General features: G+C 38.9%; 1 protein-coding gene across 1 annotated transcript in view; it reads left to right on the top strand.

Annotated features, from left to right (window-relative positions):
• CENPC (centromere protein C) overlaps positions 1-17,016 on the top strand; it is a 26,689-nt gene extending 9,673 nt beyond the window's left edge. The window contains exons 12-19 of the mRNA XM_010293788.1: positions 639-707; positions 1,941-2,045; positions 2,856-2,954; positions 5,593-5,688; positions 6,003-6,157; positions 6,651-6,741; positions 8,113-8,185; positions 16,974-17,016. Coding sequence (XP_010292090.1) covers positions 639-707; positions 1,941-2,045; positions 2,856-2,954; positions 5,593-5,688; positions 6,003-6,157; positions 6,651-6,741; positions 8,113-8,185; positions 16,974-17,016 — 731 coding nt within the window. The remainder of the gene's footprint in view (positions 1-638; positions 708-1,940; positions 2,046-2,855; positions 2,955-5,592; positions 5,689-6,002; positions 6,158-6,650; positions 6,742-8,112; positions 8,186-16,973) is intronic.
• The last annotated feature ends 2,334 nt before the right edge of the window (positions 17,017-19,350 follow it).

Below are 19,350 nucleotides of genomic sequence, written 5' to 3'. Positions count from 1 at the left end.
TCCCTACACAAGTGGCATATACTGTCATAATGAATATGAGCCCAAGGGATAGAAAGTATTTTCGTTAGTGTGTTAGAGCCAGTTGTGAATGTTGTGAGATCATGCAATGCTTTCTTCAGAGACCTAGTTTTATGTGTGTTCTGGTGAGAAGCTTGTTCTAAAGTTAGGTTTGAGTGGTATAAGGCTGAATGACCTTGCACTTTGATCAATAAGATTATATGCATGTGATATATATATATGAAATGATATAATCTCTTTTTTTATTAAGATTTCCACTGCAATGAATGAGGATATGAGGGAAATAACAAGGATAAATCCATGAATAATACTGACTTATTCCAAATACCATGATTTCAACAGCATAGTTACAATTTGCCACAGTTTGTTTTATCAGGGGGTTAGGTCTGAGGAATATTTGCTTGAACATGTAATTTTCAAGCTTACACTGCTTAAAAACAAATTACATACACTGTTTATTCTACATCCAGTTTCAGATATGTTTAAATAAAAAAGTGTTACTGGGAACACTGATGTTGGGGCTTTGCTTATATTACCTTTGGTTTCTTCTAGTGTGTATATTGACGAAAAGTCAGGAATAGTAAAAACCTATGGTGGTGTATTTTTGAATGTATTTTCAGATATTTCTGAAGACTTGAGTTATCAAATAAGAGATCTGTTGTCAGACAACATAGCAAGGCAAAAAATAGGTAAGATTATTTTAAAATATCTTAGTGTAAGTGCATAAATACAAATGCATTTCCAACTTCATGTAAACTTTGCTGAAGGAGACACAGGAAAACACCTAGAAATGGGTTTGTATGTTGACAAGTATTTACAGATAAGGCTTGTTAGTTCTTCAGCGTACTATAACCCTGCTCCAATTTTTAAGTTACTTTTAAAAACTTAGGGTGTTTCTTTTTTGTTTGTTTGTTTTTATTACTATATTCAACAATTATCTTTTTAACTGTCACATTCCAATTTTTCATTTAATATTGAGTCAAGACACTGCTTACAGTTCAGTGAGAACAATAAGAGTTTGAATTAGTTTTGCAGAGTGTAACTGAGGGAGCAAATAACCTGCCTTCTGTGCTGGTCTGAGTCCGGATAGGATGCAACAATGAGCATGCAGTCGATTGTAGTCCTATACTAGTCTGTTTTCATTGTTTTTTTCTTCCCTTCATTATTATTTTATGCACAACACTATAGTTGTGTACCTTCAAAAACTATTTCAAGCAACTTTTTTATTTACCGTTTTTATTTTTAGCATTTAAATATTCTTGACTAATTTTCTCGTAAGGGGCTTTTATTCTTTCTTACAAACACTGAAATATTAAATCTTACTGTATTCATATATGGAAGCTTAGAAAAATTGAAAGTTGAATCTATGTAATAAGTAAGTCTGAAGATAAATATCTGAGAAGTCTTGGAAATGTGTGAGGCTTCTGTTGGCACAAGTGCTGCTCTTCTGGACCTTGGAGATGGGATTTAAGAATCTGGAAGAGGAGGGGCTGCTTGTGCAGTCTCTGTTTCTCTCCTCTTGCCATAACCAAAGCAGTGCCTTTTCACTGTTCCTAATGAAATCCCTCAGATTTTGGCACAGTTCTTAGTTTTTGTTGAGAGCTTTGTCTTCAGAGTTCTAACATGTTTGCTGCACCTTGTGCTTGAGCCCCTAATGTCCATATCTCAGTGATTCATTAAGATATATGTAATGAAATCTAATGTAAAGTCAGCGTGGTGACTGTTTAAGAAAGAGTGAAATACTGCTGTATGCAAAAGAAGGCTTTTGGCAATACTTGATTCCCTTTTCTTGTCATGATAGCAATGCGATATAAATATCATCTGGGAAGTCCTGAACCCCTGATAAGGAACAACAGGAGAGGATATTTAATGTTTTCCATTTTTGAATTTTCCTTTCATCCTTATTTCATCCTTTAAATTAGTAATGCCTTCCAACACACCTAATGTTCGTCGGACAAAAAGGATACGACTAAGACCTCTGGAATATTGGCGAGGCGAGCGTGTAAACTATACGATGAGGCCTTCAGGTATTAGTTCTAAAATACCTATTTGCCCTCTCCTGATAGGGCAGTAAAGAGAACTCTTTGGGTTGATCTTGTGCCATGAAATCTTTGAGATGCTTGCTATTTGGTAATTTTTTAAAAAAGTAGATTATGGTCTCCAGCCGTTTAGTCATCTTTCCGTGTAGTCTTTTTCTCTCCTGATTGTCCTGTGTCATCTAGAAATAGTATCAGCAGAGCGCGTTAAGTACCCTTGCCTTAACTGCTTAGGGAAGAACAAAATGGTTTCTTACAGAGAAGAGGAGACTAAACCAGTAGGTTTATTACATCGAAAATTCTGCAGGATACCGGAAAAAGCGCTAATCTACTAGATCATTCATTGGAGCATTTCTCTTTGTGTGGGAATTGTTCTCCAGAGCAGATACTGTAATATTTTATCCAGTCTGGGTGTTAAATTCCCTAAGTGATAGAATACATCTTGTTCTCAGGGATTTTTTCTGGCAATTCAGTGTAATTTGGTCCTTTCCTAATTAATTAATCTGCTTGAAAATAGTGTTTCTTTGTGTCCCTAAAATAGATAATTTGTCTTAGAATTGGCTCTCATATTGCGGCTTTCTGAATTGTTCTTTGACTGAAATATGATAAAATTCCTTTCAAAAAGTCTCAAGAATGCATTCCAAAATACTTGATATTGAAAAGCTTTTTGGTTTGTTCTGGCTTTCTAAAGCTATCTGTAGGAAGGAAATATAGTCTCAACTCAAATGCGTGTTGGTTGTGCAAATCTGCATTATTGTAAAATTATTATGAGATAGTGAACTTTGTTTAACTTTGTTTCAGGAGGACTTGTGATTAGTGGAATAGTGTGTCCAGAAACAGAACCTCACAGGAAGATTAGTCGGAGGAAGGGTGGTCACAAGCAGAAAAGAGATGAAACAAGTATGAATACAGACTTTTTTTTCTTTTGATACTTAAGAAAAAAAATTTAAAAATCTGTAATCAAATACTCTATTGCTGTAAGATTTTTCTCCTGTAAAAACTTGATTCTCTCTCTGGGTGAAAATAACTTTATAATTAAGTGTGTTAATGTGATCTGATGTGGAAAATCCTATTCTTATTGTATCTATAGCAGTGCTGTATAATCTGTTTGTAAAAACTTTTAACTTCTCAGCATTGGAAAGGGAGAGATACAGGACATATCCAGACATGTTGTGGAGCCGTTAAAGCAGCGGTTGAAAAGAAAAGCTGTACTTCTGTCCTTGTTCAACTTGTTAATTAATGATGCTAATGTGTTTGGTTTCATAATGCACCGTTAAGGCATAAAAACTTCTGGTCATTTTACTGATACCTGTAATATCACATCTGAAAAGGCAGGATATAATGGAGTTTTAAGCTATTGTAGGTTAAATACAAAAACATAAAGGTAGGTGAAGAGAGAGGTTTAAGAACAGTGCATAAAATGGTTAAAAGTGGTCAATAAATCTGTGTTGAAACAAACCGGAACAGGAAGCTTTGCTAGAGTCTCTATGGCCAGTAGATAATAAATATGCAGGTAGTGCTCAGAAAAGGGAGATAGAGTCAAAGTTCAAAAGCCAAATTGTTTTTGCTGTGCTCTCTGCGGAAGATGTTTTGATCCTAAAGATCATTTCTTTATGGGGACTGCCTAGAGCTTTTGTTTAAGACTGAAACATTTCTATGTGACTTTATAGAACAAATAAAACAAATGCTAACATGGAAAATGCCATATGGTCCTGACACAGTTCTAAAACAAATCAGGGCTGAAATAATCATTAGAGAAGTAAGGAAGAAAACAGTCAATGTTGGTACAAATTTCTGATCTTCTAGAGTGTTACATGTAACTTTTATTCCTTAGCTCAAAAAAAAAAAAGTAGTAGGGCTAGAAAAGGTTCAGAGAAAGCTTGTCAAAAACATGGAAGGACTTCAGTACAAGCAGCAACTACATGGTGAAGGCTCCTCAGCCCTGGAGAGAGTACTGCGGAGGTGTGAGAAAAATCACAGGTGGCTTGGAGAAAGGGAATACAAATGGTGGTGTGTTTTGTTGGGTTTTTTTGTTTGTTTGTTTTTAAACACAAGAACTAGAAGGTGGGGAAGGAAGATAGTGAGAGCTGAGTTTTTCAAACAAAATAAGGTGGCTCTTCTTACTATGTTCTCCCTGTTCCAGAACACTGTGGCTAAAAATATTTAGGTAGATTCAAGGCAAGAACTAGATAAATTCACAGAAGACTTAACTGTTAATAGCTGTAAATAAAGTGTGTGAGCTCCATGTTAGAAGTGGAAAGTATTCCATGGAAGTGCCGTTCCTCTCTCATTGCATTCTTGGGCATAGAAGGGGAGCCTGCTTTTTGGCCATTGATGGGAGACAGGATCCTGGTCTAGATCAACCTTTGATCTAAGTACAGTTTATGTTTTAATATGAATTTTCTGCAGTCCATGTAAACCTGAGCTGGTAGTGACTGTTCATACTGTATCTTAGAAGGATTACTGGTGCCTTTAGGTGCATTTGGACCATCTTCCAGAAGTGGTAGCTTTCCTTTTTAACAGAAGTTCATCCTGAGAGATAATCCTTCGCTAGCATCCTTGAATTTTAGGTGATGCATATAAGGACCATCACTAGACCTGAATTTCTAGGACAAATTCTTAAATTTTATTGATATGATAAAAATTCTGTGGTTACAGCTATAGAGTTGCACCTGTTGCTGCTTCTTTTTATAGAGAGATGGTTATGTTGGAACAAATCTATTACAAACACAGTAACTTCCTATCCTGACTGTCTTGGCATAAGAGTATTTAAGCATCCGCGAATACTTATAATGTGCTATAGCTTGCCTTTAGCATCCTCGTTCTGAGTGCATTTAAACATATTTCCTGTGCACTGTGGAGCTAAAATTGTCTGCTTAAGAGAGTTCTGCAAGAGAGCTTTGGGATATTTATTCTGTCTCTTTTCTATTTGAAGAGCATAAGGTTGTCATCAACTCTTAGGCTATTTCCTCCTCTGGAAAAATCCTTTTTATTATAGAAGTAGTTCTCTGATTTACAACTTACAGTGACATTCCTGTAATGGTATTTCTTGGAAAAGGAAAATTGAACATGTGCTTATTGAGTACTTTATCTCTTAAGTCTCATGATGCCCATCAGTAGTAGGTAAAAGGAAAAAACTCGTTTTTCATACTTCATCATGTATTTTATATCCTCTTTTAATATCCTCTCAGCATCTGTTGCTAGAAAAGCACTTCTTTTAAAATGCAGATACTTTTGAGTAAATACTGTCATTAATAGCATAGGATAAATACTTGGCATTCTGCTGGAAGGTTCTTTACTATTTAGAGACTCTCTATCTATTACACACAGAAATAATTCCGTATAAAATTACATTTTCAAAGGATTGGTATGGAAGGTTTCCTTTTATTTGAAGAAAACATATTGAGTCTGTTTAGTCACTTAATAAAACAAATTTAAGTACTTACATGTGAAATCTAAAATTGTGGAAAAATTGTGGTTAAATAAAGTTTTTAAAATGTAGGGTGCTGTTTTTGTTTTGGTGTTTTTGTCTCCTCAGGAAGTGAGATACCGGCAAATTTAGATCAGACTCTAGCTGATACTTCTAAGCCAACCATTGTACTGGACCCAGTAACAAATGAGGAAGTACTTCTAGGTGAGTTGAGGGCATGTGACCAAGGGCCTTTCTGAATTATGTAGTAAATGTTTAGACTGATAAGAAAAAAAATTGTTCATGCCACATTGGGCATAAAAAGGTGAGCTGTAGAAATATTCATTGCTCTTCTGGAGAAAATTCTGAGTGAGACACAAAAAGTGCCCTGACTTTTCAGCTAAATATTGAATCTAGCTCTTGGGGGTGTTGCATTGAAACAATATGTAATGCATATGTTTTATTAAGTAGTGACTGAGCAAGTAAGAAGACAAATTATGTGTTAGCATTAATGTTAATCTCCTGGACTCTTTTTGTAGAATGTGTTAACACTGAAAGCAGTCACTCATGCTTCTTCAAAGATGAATCGGTAGAAATATATAAAAATTTGAATACATCTGCTTTTGCCACGGGTAGATTGATTTTGAAACCATTTAAAGAAAAGGGACACCAGTTTGTCCACATGGATACGATAGTAAGTATGCTTTTTTCTTATTTTTATAAAATGGACTATGTAAACAGAAAGTCTTAGAGTGGTTAGAAGTAGCATATGAAGTTGACAGGTTTTGCAGGATTTTTTTCCCCACTATAATGGAAATAAATAGAGGAAACAGTGAATCATTTTAGTTGTGAAATCAGTTATAACCAAAGCAACTTGCTAGAGGTACTTTGCATGCACATTTCCCTGCTTTGCATTAAATCTGTATGTCCATGTACACTTATTGTCTGGATCTTGCAGGCAAGATAGAAGTATCAAATAAATAAAACTGGCCCCCACCCCCCTTTTTAAGTTGTGCATCTTATTTTTCAGCAGGGTGGGAAAATGAGTTTGCAGCTCTGCGAGCTTATTTGTTTTTTGATCTTTGTTACAATACATAGGCAAAACAAAGTATGTTTTCTTGGATAACTTTCTTAAATGTTTATAAAGGAAACATTGCTAATGTTAGAACCTTTTCGCTTTCATTAAGGCTTTCCATGTTATCCATGGCAAAATTATTGCTACCTTACACAAGACATCATACTATCTGACTACAGGGGACTACTTCTATGTTCCAGCAGGTAAGTACATTAGGTTTAAAACCAATTTGTTGGAGATGGATGAGACTGAATTAGCATGCTAGTAAACAAAACTGAGCTGAATGATGGGAAGAGGTAAGTTTGAGGAGAGAGTGAGAAAGTATAGGGTTATGGAGAAAGGAATGTGACCCAACACTGGATGTGGGTTGATGACCTAACTGTTGAATGCAGTGATAAACAAGCAGTGTTGGTATGTGAGTTGGCCTCAAAAGTTTATGATGACACTAACAAGTTCTAAGAGTGAATTTCTCTTGGTATTCTGTTTTTTCTACATAAAATTATGAAAATCTATTTGGATCAGTTCACCATATTTTACGCTTTATGCTTGGTATATAGAAGGTGCAGAATGTCTTGTTGAACAGATTGTAACTTCTTGTGGGTTGTAGAGAATTTAGACACCTGATTTTGCCCTTCTGAGATAAAAGCAGAATGAATTCCATGTGGGAAGCTGTCCTTCAGTAGGTAAGACACGAGACAGGAGAGTTTGTAGCAGCTGTAAAGCAGGCTATTCATGAAGCTGTAGAGAGCTTTTGTACAGCTTGCTTGTGTTAGAAAATAACAAGCTACCACTTGTTTTTCCATTAACTTTTCACCATGATGTCTTGATTGAACAATCATTGTTCAATTAATTCTTGATGTTTTGAAGCTTTTTTTGGTGTTTGTTTTAATCTTAGAAGCTTAGAGGTCTGCAGAGAGAATTTTGTAGTTTGCTTTTTGGGAAAGCAGATTATGTAATAAACTGCTGAAAGTTCTGCATGGCCATAAGGATCTGCACTTCGTTTCCATTCTTCCCTGCTTCTTGATGGCCTGTCTCAGTATACCTGGATGGGCAATGCAATGGTTGTGGCAGGTGATCTCTTTGTAATTTGTTAAGTCTGGCTGTATATAAATATTAGGGTGTTACTCATGGATGTTACTCATTCCCGACATTCAGTGCCTTTTAGACGCCTCTGTATTTGTGGTCATGGTAGTATGCAAATCCCAAGTGAAGATCTGCAGGTAGGTTTTCATGTGCAGTTTTTGAGATTTTGTATAGGAATAAATTAAATTCAGTCACTTTAAAGTTTTTTTGTGGGTTTTGAGAGCTCAAGCCCATTACATTTTTTTCAGTAAATATCTTCTCAGCAAAGATGCACTTTATTCTTACCACAGGTTAAAATAGAAGACACTAGCTGTATTTCTTGTTATCTCTTTGAAATGCAATGATGTGCCTGTAAGAGTGGCATCCTAGATTAGGGGCTAATATTCCTTCTGTTAAAATATATGAGATAAAAATACACTTGGCTGAAGAGAGGACAGGACTTCAAAAATTGCTAGTGGTATCTAAAGAAAACTTTCTGGTTTTGTTTATAGGAAATGGATATAATATACGTAATCTTCTGAACGAAGAAAGTGTTCTTCTCTTCACACAACTCAAAAAAGACAGGTGAAGAATTTTCTGCAGAAAAGCTTGCTGAAAGACTTTTCAATCTTTTGTATGTTTTGAAGTTGTTACATATAAAAAGTGTTTGAATGTCCCCAGTTTAACATTACAAATTAATACAGAGCAGCTGAATCAATGTAAGGAATTACAAACAAAACCAAAAGAACCTCAGTAGTTTGCTATGAAACTGAAATGACATACTGAAGGGCCTCACTCAGTGTCAGTTAACTGTTCTTGTGTTCTCAAAAGACAGAAAGATGTAAGTATAGATTTTGTGAGTAAAGCACAGCGTTGTTCCTAGTTGTATTTATATGCCTAATCTCCCTGAAGATGCTTAGCACTTGAAAAAATTTTGACGTCTTCAGCTGACATCTGGTTGTCTTAACATCTGCCTGGTACAAACTGCTTAGAATAATGTCTATTTAAATGTAGGACCATGCTGTTCTTCGCATTCCAGTAATTGTTGTCTAGGAGATAGGCTGCTGGAATGCTCGTGTGCAGGGGTCCAGCTGCCTTCTAATGTGTTAATGACAGGCATTTCTTCTTTGTCTAGCAGATGTATGATTAGTGCCTCAAATTCACTCTTAGCTTCTGTGAAATTGAAATTGTAAAGTGGGAGCTCTTAAGTAGGGGCTTATTGGTTTTATCTTTTGTGTGGAAGCTATGGCTTCAAGAACTCTGAACATTGTGGATACCTTTATTTTGTGTAACGGTGATAGGTCATTGCCAAATGTGTTACTTTAATATCTCCTTTTGTTTTGTTTGCTGTGTTCCTGGATAATAATGAGGACCTTTGGGAAAACTGTAATTATACTGTATACTCCAGAAGCCAATGTATTGTATACTCCAGAAGCCAGGTCTAGACAGCAGATGGTGTACATAGCATTTGTCTCCCAAGCTCTTCAAGGTTCCCTGTGGCTGAAGATAAGGATAAACTACAGCTATTCTGGTAGGGTGCTTTCTCTCTGTGGTCACTGCTATTCCAGAAAAGAAGTATATAGGGAAAGTTGAATTTGAATCGTAAACTTTAAGGACTTGAGGATTGAGTATTGACCTTGCAAACAATCTTGGCCATGATCTTTATGCTAAATCTAGGGTATACATTAAAGTAGGAAAGATGAATTGGCTTCAGTGCTTCCCTTACCTTTTCAGCTGCCAGCTAATTTTGTGCGTCTGTTGAAAGGGCTTGGACACTAAGATTACCATGCCTGTGAAAGACCCTTTAGATCAGGGATTTTGAGATAATACACTTTTTTTTTCATTCAAGAGACTGATACTGCTACTACAAGCAGTGGTTCCTACAACTAGTGCATATATAGACTGACAGTGGAAGTACTTAATATTTTATGTGGCATCTTTGCATTCATGGCCAAGTCAGTCTTAACTCTTGAGAAGATGAAACAGAGGAACATGCCTGTTGCCATTTAGTTCTTCCTCTGTCTTGATACAAACTATTTGCTGTCAAAGTTCAGACTGCACAGAAGGACTGTTTTTCTTTTTTTCCCAGCCTTGACTTCTGTAAGCAGTTTAAGAGTTAGAATAAAATAAAAGTTATTTAGTTACAGATTATAATAATTTGATGTTGGCAGCTATTCTAACTTTTAGGCTTGGGTTGGTATGTTCAAGGTCAGCAAGATTCAAATATTGTCCCTTCTGTTTTGGAGCCATACCAGCTACCAGATGGGCACACATGCTGTCTCCACTGCTTGAGGGGATCCCACCCACTAAAATATTTAGTTTTTAAGTCTTTCAACTGCTCAGTCCTGCAGGGGTCCAGAAATTTGCCACTTAGAAAACAGTATAGGGCTAGCATTAGACCAAGATCCTCTGTTCCTTGCCCAAGCATGTCTGCCAGCAGTCAGGGCATGGATGTGGTGGTCTGAGCCCAACAGCTCATTGGTTCCAGCTGAAAGTCAGAACAAGACCACTTTTCAGTTGTTTTAAAGGCCAGGGAGTTCAGAAGGAGGATACCTGGCAAATTTTCTTCTGTGTTACCTGTCTGCAGATTGGGTAGCAGAAGGATACTTCGTTAAGGGGTTAGTGAACATGCACAGACTATGGAGCTCATGACCCTAAGATGCAATGTGGATATATGTTATGATGGAGCTCAAGGCAGCCTGCTGCTTTGCAGCAAAATGTGTTCTAATTTCGTGGGTTCAGATGAGAAGTGATACACTGCCCTTGTTGTATCAGGCACCAGTGTGTCTTCACCCACTGCGCTATACTGCAACTTGGCAGCAAGGTTTTGAGAGGATTTTCATTTGGGTCATGAGTAAGTGATGAGAAATAAATCCTTCAGGATGTTTTCTTAAGCAGAAGTAACATGTGTGCAGACCTTTTCCTGACACAGGCTGGAAAGTGGCAGATGTTCAAGTGCTGGTTTGAGATCAGCATGCCATGAATGCCTGTTTGTGTCTCCTAATTCTATGGCTGGGAGTGTCAACAGAAAACGGTGGATTTGGTAAAATATGTAGCCTTTTAGGCTGGATGTTTTTGTTGCTTCCAGGCTAGTCGTTTTTTTGGCAGAAGTGCCCTGTATAGTTTGCAGAGAAGATTTTGTAGTTGGATTACATCTCAAAATGTTTGTTGTTTGGGCTTTTTTGTGGGGTTTGTTTCTTTTTTTTAGTAGCAAAATCAATCGTGCCAAGTGTGGTGATACCTGTTGCTTTAGTTTTAGCAACAATTCCACTATTTGTCACTAGATGGGGCTTGAAGCCCAGTTGTTTGTCCTTGGCTGGCATCTCTGTTCAGAGAGTTTTGTTTTTGAAAGGGAGGAAGAAGAGTATGTCACAGGTGGAAATAAATTCAGTTGAATTCTGTTGTGAGGAGTTGTAAATCAGTTTCCATTAACGTTAGGACTTGGCACTGAACCTTGCTAAGTTCTTTCTGTTAGCAGGTACATTGTACTAGTTGCAGCCACTTCCTCAAAGTTTTTTAAAACATGAGTGCACAGCAGGAGTGGGGCTAGATTGTTCACCTTTTGTCTGGATTGTGTTTTAAATCTTTTTCTTCAACTTGACACTTGTAAAAAAACTTGCTTCCATGTCATTAGCCTGAATATAGCTTGAGGAGGTGCAGGAGAATGTTCTGAGTTCCAGGACTCCTATGGGTGCTGAGTTGTTCAGTGTGGTAAACAAGTATAGGTTGTTAGTCTGAAGAAGCAGCTTATGTTTCACCTCTACGTGATCTTGCTTTGGCTCCTGCTTCCTGCATTTTTGTGTACATCAGGCTACTAGTAGTCGTGGATAACCTTTGGTGGTCTAATTTTTTTGTTTACTAAATAGGATATTGCAAAGAAAGAAAAAAGCCTTCTGTGAAATGTGAGAAGTTAGCATTCTTCCTCCTGCATGTGTGTGATTCTTTTTATCACCATATTTGCTACTCTGTTGAGTAATCTAACTTCCACCGACTACTGTGATGGTTTCAAACAGATATATGGCAAAATTATTTAGACTTGGTAAAAAGCTAAAGTAATAGCATGTTGTGGTCTGTAGCTTAAATACATATTCTTAGGGTTTCTATAATGTTATGTGCCTGTTGTAGCTTTAAAATTATTTCATAGACCATAATGGCTTATATATTCAGCTGAGATGGCACAACTTCTTACAGTAGAGTACAGAACATCACCTCTCATGGTAGTAGAGATGTAAGCCAGGTTTGTGCTAAGCTAGGCTGAAGTTAGTTAGCCAGTGTTATCTGAAGTTACAGTGTTACGTGAAGTTGGGTTCGTCGTCGTGAAAGAGCCACAGACCTTTCTGTTGCCTGAGTGGTACACATGCAGTTCACTGGTTTAGTATATTAATTCATTGGTTTCTGTCAACAGTAATGGAGAGAGCTGGAAACAAAAGCCGAGTCACCTATTTCATCAGCTTCATGTTAGTAGGTACATGTGTTCTATGGTAGGTATTGTGGTAACAACTAGAGGAGCTTAACTGACAATGTCCCACCACAATAAAAAGTCAGATTTTTGAAGGCTTTGTCTCCCTTTGAAAAAAAATATTTTACTGGTTAGTAGGTTCTCTTGAAAATCTATCTTTTTGTAGTTCCGTTTGGTTAGAAAGCTGTTCCTGTTTTACTAAAAAAAGATTTTTTTGCAGTTTAAAGTGGCAGAAGAATCATTGCAAAGCTGTCAGATATGTGTGTGCATCCATGTTTATACAACTTTGTAAACATAAAATAGGAGAATATGAGCTGAGTAATTACAGAGAAATAAACAGCGCCAATAAAACAAACCATTGAGGAACATACAATTTCTTCTATTTTTCAAGTACACAGCTGAATTGGGTATCTGCAGATGATTTTAAATTAACATTTGGGGAATGCAATAAACCTAAAGAGCTATTTCCTCATTTCATAACAGCTGAAAAGGCATTTCAGCATGAAGGAATATTTCTTACATTTCTACTGATGTGTAGACTTTGTTGCATGATGTCTTCTGTGTAATACAGGATTTACGTTAAGTGGTGATTGATTGCAGATAATACATCTAACTGAAGAGTATGGAACATGCCCCTTTAATGGTATTGACAGCTGTTGTAACTGAATATCTTAGTCTTTCCAGGCTGGTAAGTTTCCTCCTCAGGACATCCTGTCACTTCATGGATGTTCACAAATGCAGTCAGAAGAGATCTCTACGCCAAACGTTTCTCAGGTTGCATGGAAAAGCTTAATTTAGGATTTGACAGCCAAAGTTGTTCCTGTGGTCCAATTCTGAGATGAAGACAGCCATTGATCATCAGTCAAAACAGTTGGCTGCAGATTATCAGGGAGTGAATACGTTAAAAGGAGTGCCTGCAGAGCTGCTCTGTGTTCTTATGCCCACCCACAAAGCTCCTGTTCTGGTTTGCTTCACTTAAACTCCTGTGCCGAAGGAATGGAACACACCAAAGGTTGTAAAACCACATTTATTTTGCACTACTTCTGCATTTTTTTCTTGTTGGGAGCACAAGAGGGGCAATAAATGAAACAAGGAGCTTAAAGAAGCAAAGTGTTTACTTTCTCAGTCTGATTGTTCAATTGAGATGCAAATCTAAAAGTGTTCACAGAAAAACATAATAATGTCCCGAGTAAGATTTTAACTTGTCCTTGCAGCTTGATAGGTAAGGACTTCTAAATTTGAAAACTGAAGAATTGCAGTACTCTTGATTTAGGAAGTTCATTAAGTGCGTACAATAGCTGTTAACACACATTATTTTGTTTAGCTTATTACATTTTTTCATGCTCATGGTGTTTGAAGTTGCCTTTTCCTGTGTTTTCAGTAACAGTAGCTGAAATGAGAATTGATCAAGATGGCAGATGCATGGTGCCTTCCAGAATCAACATGCCGTAAAGAGGGAGAGGAAAGGAGTGATATGAGAGGTGTAAACATAATGAAGAGCTATAGTAGCGGCCAAAGGTGTTGCAGACCGGCTTGTCTAGGTTGTGCAAAGGGTTTTCAATGAAATTCAATGACTTTTGGGAGAGCAGAACGTGACTGTTCCGATTGGAAGTGCCATGAGAGCACAGCTGCCTGTGCTGGTAACCTACACTCTTGGTTTGGGATTCTAATAGTGCTATGATCACTTGTGTTTAAGAGCATGAAGTAGTCTTATCTAAAACTGCAGGATTCAGCTAATGAACATGGTCTAAATCTGCTGAACAAGAGGCCTGAACTTACTGAATTTCATCCTTTCTTTATGTTATCATCACTTTTGTGTTGTAGTACAGAGGGGCAATTACAAGAAATGAAAGTTAATTATGAAGTTTTTTTCAAACAATCTGAACTTGAAATTTTATTGCTGACAAAGAGGGGGCTCCTCTAGAATGCAGTAGCCTATATGCTGAAGAAACTAAGCACTTCTCCTATATTTCAGTTAGTGCCAAGTCAGCTCTGAGGCTAATTAATCAAAACAAATTTACAGTTAAACCCAGGAAGGAAGACTAATTAACTAGCCAGTTAACAAAAAGTGCTGAAGGAGGGATCAACCTTAAGGGGGAAGTATGAGACTCCCAGTATTGTCCCATGAAGGACAATTAAGTGATAATTGCAGAGGCCTTTTTGCATCCAGCAAATGCTGTCTGACTTCTGATACGGCTGATTTTTGTCACACTGGTAGAACCAGGCATTTCCATGTTGAGCAGGTAAGTTTTACTGTGCACTTGTAAGGTAATTCATAGGTGAAGCACAGAGGTCGCTGCAGGGATAAATTAGAACACAGCTGCCAGACTTGAACAGTATTTTAGCTAGAGAAAAAGCCCTGCTGTGCTTTAAAGACAAAGTAACTCTAATGTTTGCTTTATTTGCCTCTTCATGTTGTGGCATACCAAGTCCATGTTAGCATTCTGTTTAACCTTTCAAACAAATTACACTGAGTGAATTATCATACCAGAATTTAGAGTAGCTTCATTTTGTTCAGTTGCTAGCCCCACTTAAGTTCACAGAAGTCATTACCTTGTCATGAAATGGCTTCTGTTGCTTACATCTGGCACCCACGCTGCATGACATGCTTGTGTTTCTTGATGGAAAAAAAAAGGGGGGAGGGAACTGTAATAGTAATACTGCTTTTACTGAAAATAATTTAGCTCCTCTTCTGAAGGACTCTTTAAGCTTGAGAAGCTCATCTCTGATGAGATGCTGAGGGTTGCAAATGAGGTCCATGCCTCAGTCCTCCTATGCCCTGCCTTGCCCATTTCCATGGAACTGTGATGCTGATGAAGTAACAAAACCTGTCTTAATTTGACACACACATGGGCTAAGAATTTGCTTAGATGTCCACCTTTTTTTTTGTGCACTTAGCTGGAACTTAAATTATTTCAGGAATTCCAAAGAAGGGGTCTCCTTATGTATTAAAGTGTTGGTAGCAATTTCCTTTTCTTCATATAATTCCATGTGCACATGCTGCCAGTGTGATGCAGTGTGATGCACTGTATCCTGCTATGCAAGCTGGCAGCTGTCTCGAAGTACCTGTCAAAAGATGCTTTTGTCTTTTTTTTTTTGTTGTTTTGTTTTCCTTCCCCTTGGAGCGGGTGGTGGGGTGAGCCATTCACCTGCCACTGTTTCAGTTCAGGTGCTGTATCAAGTTTCAGTCAGCTCCTTCATTTTTTGTCTTGCTGCCTAGACTAATTTCTTGCCTTTTTTGGATGCATTTCCCTTTGGTAAAGGTTTCTTTTTTTGGTCTTTGTGCTGCTTGCAAGGATTGTATTGTTTTTCTAACTCGGTTCCAGATATTTGAATTACTTCAGAGGTGTTCTTGTGCCTGAAGGTTCCTTTGCTACCTCTCCTTCAAGCTTTGTAGAGGGCCTCTCAATTTTCTCGCTCAGAGAAGTGATGCAAAGCTTCCTTTGGCCTCCATTCTTTGAAAGACTTCTGTGTAGTTTTAATCCCAAGAAGGCCGGCTCAGGATGTCACTGGCAAGGTGTTTGTTACTATTGTCATCATCTGCTGTTTTCCAGACTGCAGAATCAGAACTGAGTGTGCTTCAGACCCGCATGGTTGCCTTTGAGCCTCATCCATCTGTTGAGGCTGGCTTTGCAGTGCCGAAAGAATCCGTCCCGGCACCATTCCCCCCTGGCCAGACTTACCCCAGAGCTTCCTAGCATTGTGCTTTTTGCTCCTCTTGTAGCGCTAGTTCAGTGTGCGGGTGACTTCCTTTGCCTTGGCAATCTTGCTGTGGCTCTGCCATCACTTAGGCACCACACTGTGCCCTGATTTTGTATTGTCAGGCTAGTCCAGGCATTCACCTGCTCTTACATCTTCATACCTCTTGCCGGTGGGAATGCTGTTTGGCACACTGTTTGGCACCGGCTGGTTTTGGCACAGAGGTCTAAGCATGGCAGTGCGTGCCCATTGCTGCAGAGGCAGATGTGGACGCATATGCCCTCTCCCACCCTGTGGCTGCCTGACTTTTCTGGTAAATGCCAGGAGAAAATAATACAACTGTCAGCTCTAACTTTCCCTTCTGGTCTTTTCTCTGAGGTGTCCCTCTAAAGAGGACGCCTGCCTGGGTTTGATGGGAAGTCAGGTGTGCTGCTCAGTTTTGGTGTGAGATACTTTGATAGGGGGCTGTTATTTTCACTTGCAATTCTTAACAGCAGTCTTCGTTCTGTATGTGGGCTTTAAACAAGCTTGAAAATTTGGCATCTTGTGCAGTCCAGGCTATCAAGTGGCTGCTTTTGCCATGCAACTTTGCATCTGCAGTGATAGTCCTCAGCTGTCGCCTGATGTGGTGAGTTGCATCAGATGTTATTCTCTCAGATGGCAACAGTTTTAACTCTTGGACTTTTCCCTACTATCAGCAGCTTTGTGTGGCCTTGGGGACGGCAAATCATAGACAGTGGACCATTTGTCTACATGTGAGCTTAAGTGAATTAAAATACACACAAGATTTTTATCAATATTGCATGAAACTCACACGCATGTTAACTACTGAAGCCTCTTGCACCTGCACAAAATACAAGATTCCATAGTAGAGACAGCATAAGAAAATACACGTGGCAGAACTGTCAGTGTCACAACCAGGGGTGGCTTTGACAACTTCAAACTTTGCACAGAGGAACGCATTTGTTAGAGACCGCTGTTAGTTAAATTAAATTAGGCTAATGTGCTCTTCTGAGCATAATCAAAATGATACTGATATTTTTATTGATTTGCCACTGGAGTAGGTGAATGCTGTAATGTCCTTGCTGCTGTGAGGACAATTTGCAGTTGTTCCACTTTACTGCCTACTAACTCCCTAATGTTATGGCACAGGCAGGTAGGCCTTTTTTTAAACTGTGTTAATTTGAACTGATTTCTATTCTTTTTATAATTTAGACCAGAAGCAAGAAGCTTTTTGTTGGAGACCTCTTCCCCATAACTTTGCCTACAAATTGAAGATCATCTAAAAGCAAAGGAGTTCTAAAGAACTCTGTAACTATCATCCAACTGGAAATACACCCCAGTTATAGGAGCATGTTGTTTCATCAATCTTAAAAGATCTTTCTCTGGTGTAAATTGTAAATATGTGGTTTGTTACAAATTATTTTTTTCCTTTTATCAATAAATATTAAACTGCAAATCAGTTTTGATTTCTTTGATTTCTAAATCATTTAAGAATTAATTTTTTAGTATGTGCAGTTTTGACAATGCAGGTAATTGCATGAGTTTGACTTGTAAATATTTATAAATAATGTGAGTTACCTTGAGTGGCTTCAAGAGTGTCACCAACAGTGAAATCTTTCAACTGTTCCCTTGGAGTTGTTGAAACTTTTAAAACGAGTTTGAGAGTAAAATATTTTTCATAGAATAAAATCAGAATTGTTTAGGTTGCAAAAGACTATTGACTCCAATCATAAACCTAGCACTGTGAAGTTCACCGCTAAACCATGTCCCTAAGCACCACATCTACACGTCTTTTAAAGAGCTCCAGAGATGGTGACTCCGCTACTTCCCTGGGCAGCCTGTTCCAATGCCTGACAACCTGTTTGGTGAAGAATTTTTTCCTAATATCCAACCTGAACCTCCCCTGGCGCAACTTGAGGCCATTTCTTCTTGTCCTGTTGCTTGTTACTTGGGAGAAGAGACCAACACCCACCTCACCACAACCCCCTTTCAGGTGGTTGTAGAGAGCAATAAGGTCTCCCCTCAGCCTCCTCCAGACTGAACAACCCCAGTTCCCTCGGCTGCTCCCGATACGACTTGTGCTCCCGACCCCTCACCAGCTTCGTTGCCCTTCTCTGGACACGCTCCAGCACCTCAACATCCTTCTTGTAGTGAGGGGCCCAAAACTGAACACAGGATTCAAGGTGTGGTCTCACCAGTGCCGAGTACAGGGGCACAATCACTTCCCTACTCCTGCTGGCCACACTATTTCTGATACAGGCAAGGATGCTGTTGGCCGCCTTGGCCACCTGGGCACACTGCTGGTTCATGTTCAGCTGGCTGTCAATCAGCACCCCCAGATCCTTTTCCACCAGGCAGCTCTCCAGCCACTCCTCCCCAAGCCTGTAGCGTTGCATGGGGTTGTTGTGACCCAAGTGCGGAACCCAGCACTCAGCCTTGTTGGGTGCTGGATGCCTGTACAGATGAGCTTTGAAAAAACAATGTTCCTAGTTGACAGTGGCTTTGGTTCCAACTCGAATCCCTGCTGTCCCTGCCATAGTTACACAGAAACTCCAGGTTGAAATGTTGCAGAATTCATCTGGTTTTCAGGTAAGTCACAGATGGAGCTACATTTTGCTGCAGCGTCGTGATCATTCAGTGCTTGTCGGGTTTGGTATGTGGTGACTTATACTCGCCTCCGCATTCTCTATGAAATTTTCAAGGTGTTTCCATTTAGCTGGAGGCGGTGCTCCCTGAGAGTTCCCTATTACGGCAGGTCTCGCATAGTCATCAGAGCAAAATAAAATGAAAGCACCTCCCATCCCTTTGGGAAAATATGGTCCATTAGTTTTTCATTTGCCAGGAGCATCAGTTTTTAATATTTTTCCCTTTCCCTTTATCTCCTGGGAATATCAATCTGCATAGATATATTATGAATTCCACAACAATGAGCTCATTTTCTCAAAAATCTTTGCTGTGGGTAGTAACACTATGTCACCCGAGGAATGATTTAAAATCCACATTGGACTCAAGTGTACTATGCGCAGTGCTGGGCGGTGGTTGTTGGGTTTCGTTTTGGTGGTGGTTGGTTGTTTTTTTTTAAAAGTATCTTTGCCTCGTCTGGACTTGCTGTTTTTGTTATAAGCTGAGGGTTGTAGGGTTGTCCAGCATTTAAAACCTGACGGTCTGGATAAGCATTAAACCAATTCTGGAACCAAAGCCATTTTTGGAGGTGAGAGGGTGAGGAAAAAAATCCTCTCCTGAACGAGAGCATACTACGCTATGACCGATAGCGTGTGAGGTTAGTTAAATGTTGCAGAGAAGGGAGGAAGAGGGGGTTTCCACTCCTGGAAGGTTCTGTAAGCTCCGTTTATGACTTTCATCCCCATCAACCCTGCCCAAGCAGCACTCGTTTGCATTTTGCCAGCGAGAGCCTTGCTGACGCGCAGGCTTTTGACCTGCAGTTCTCATGTTTCTGGAAGCCCTGTCCCAATTCCAATAAGTATTTACTGTTAATGAAAGCAGCGGAGAACTTGCCTGCCACCTCTCCTGCGTGCCTGGGCAAGCGCACGCACCTCCACTGCACTGATGCCCCAGGGCAACATCCGAT

The sequence above is a fragment of the Phaethon lepturus genome, unplaced genomic scaffold, assembly GCF_000687285.1.
Source record: "Phaethon lepturus isolate BGI_N335 unplaced genomic scaffold, ASM68728v1 scaffold48498, whole genome shotgun sequence".
Taxonomy (NCBI): Eukaryota; Metazoa; Chordata; class Aves; order Phaethontiformes; family Phaethontidae; genus Phaethon; species Phaethon lepturus.
This window is presented reverse-complemented; position numbering and strand designations above follow the sequence as displayed.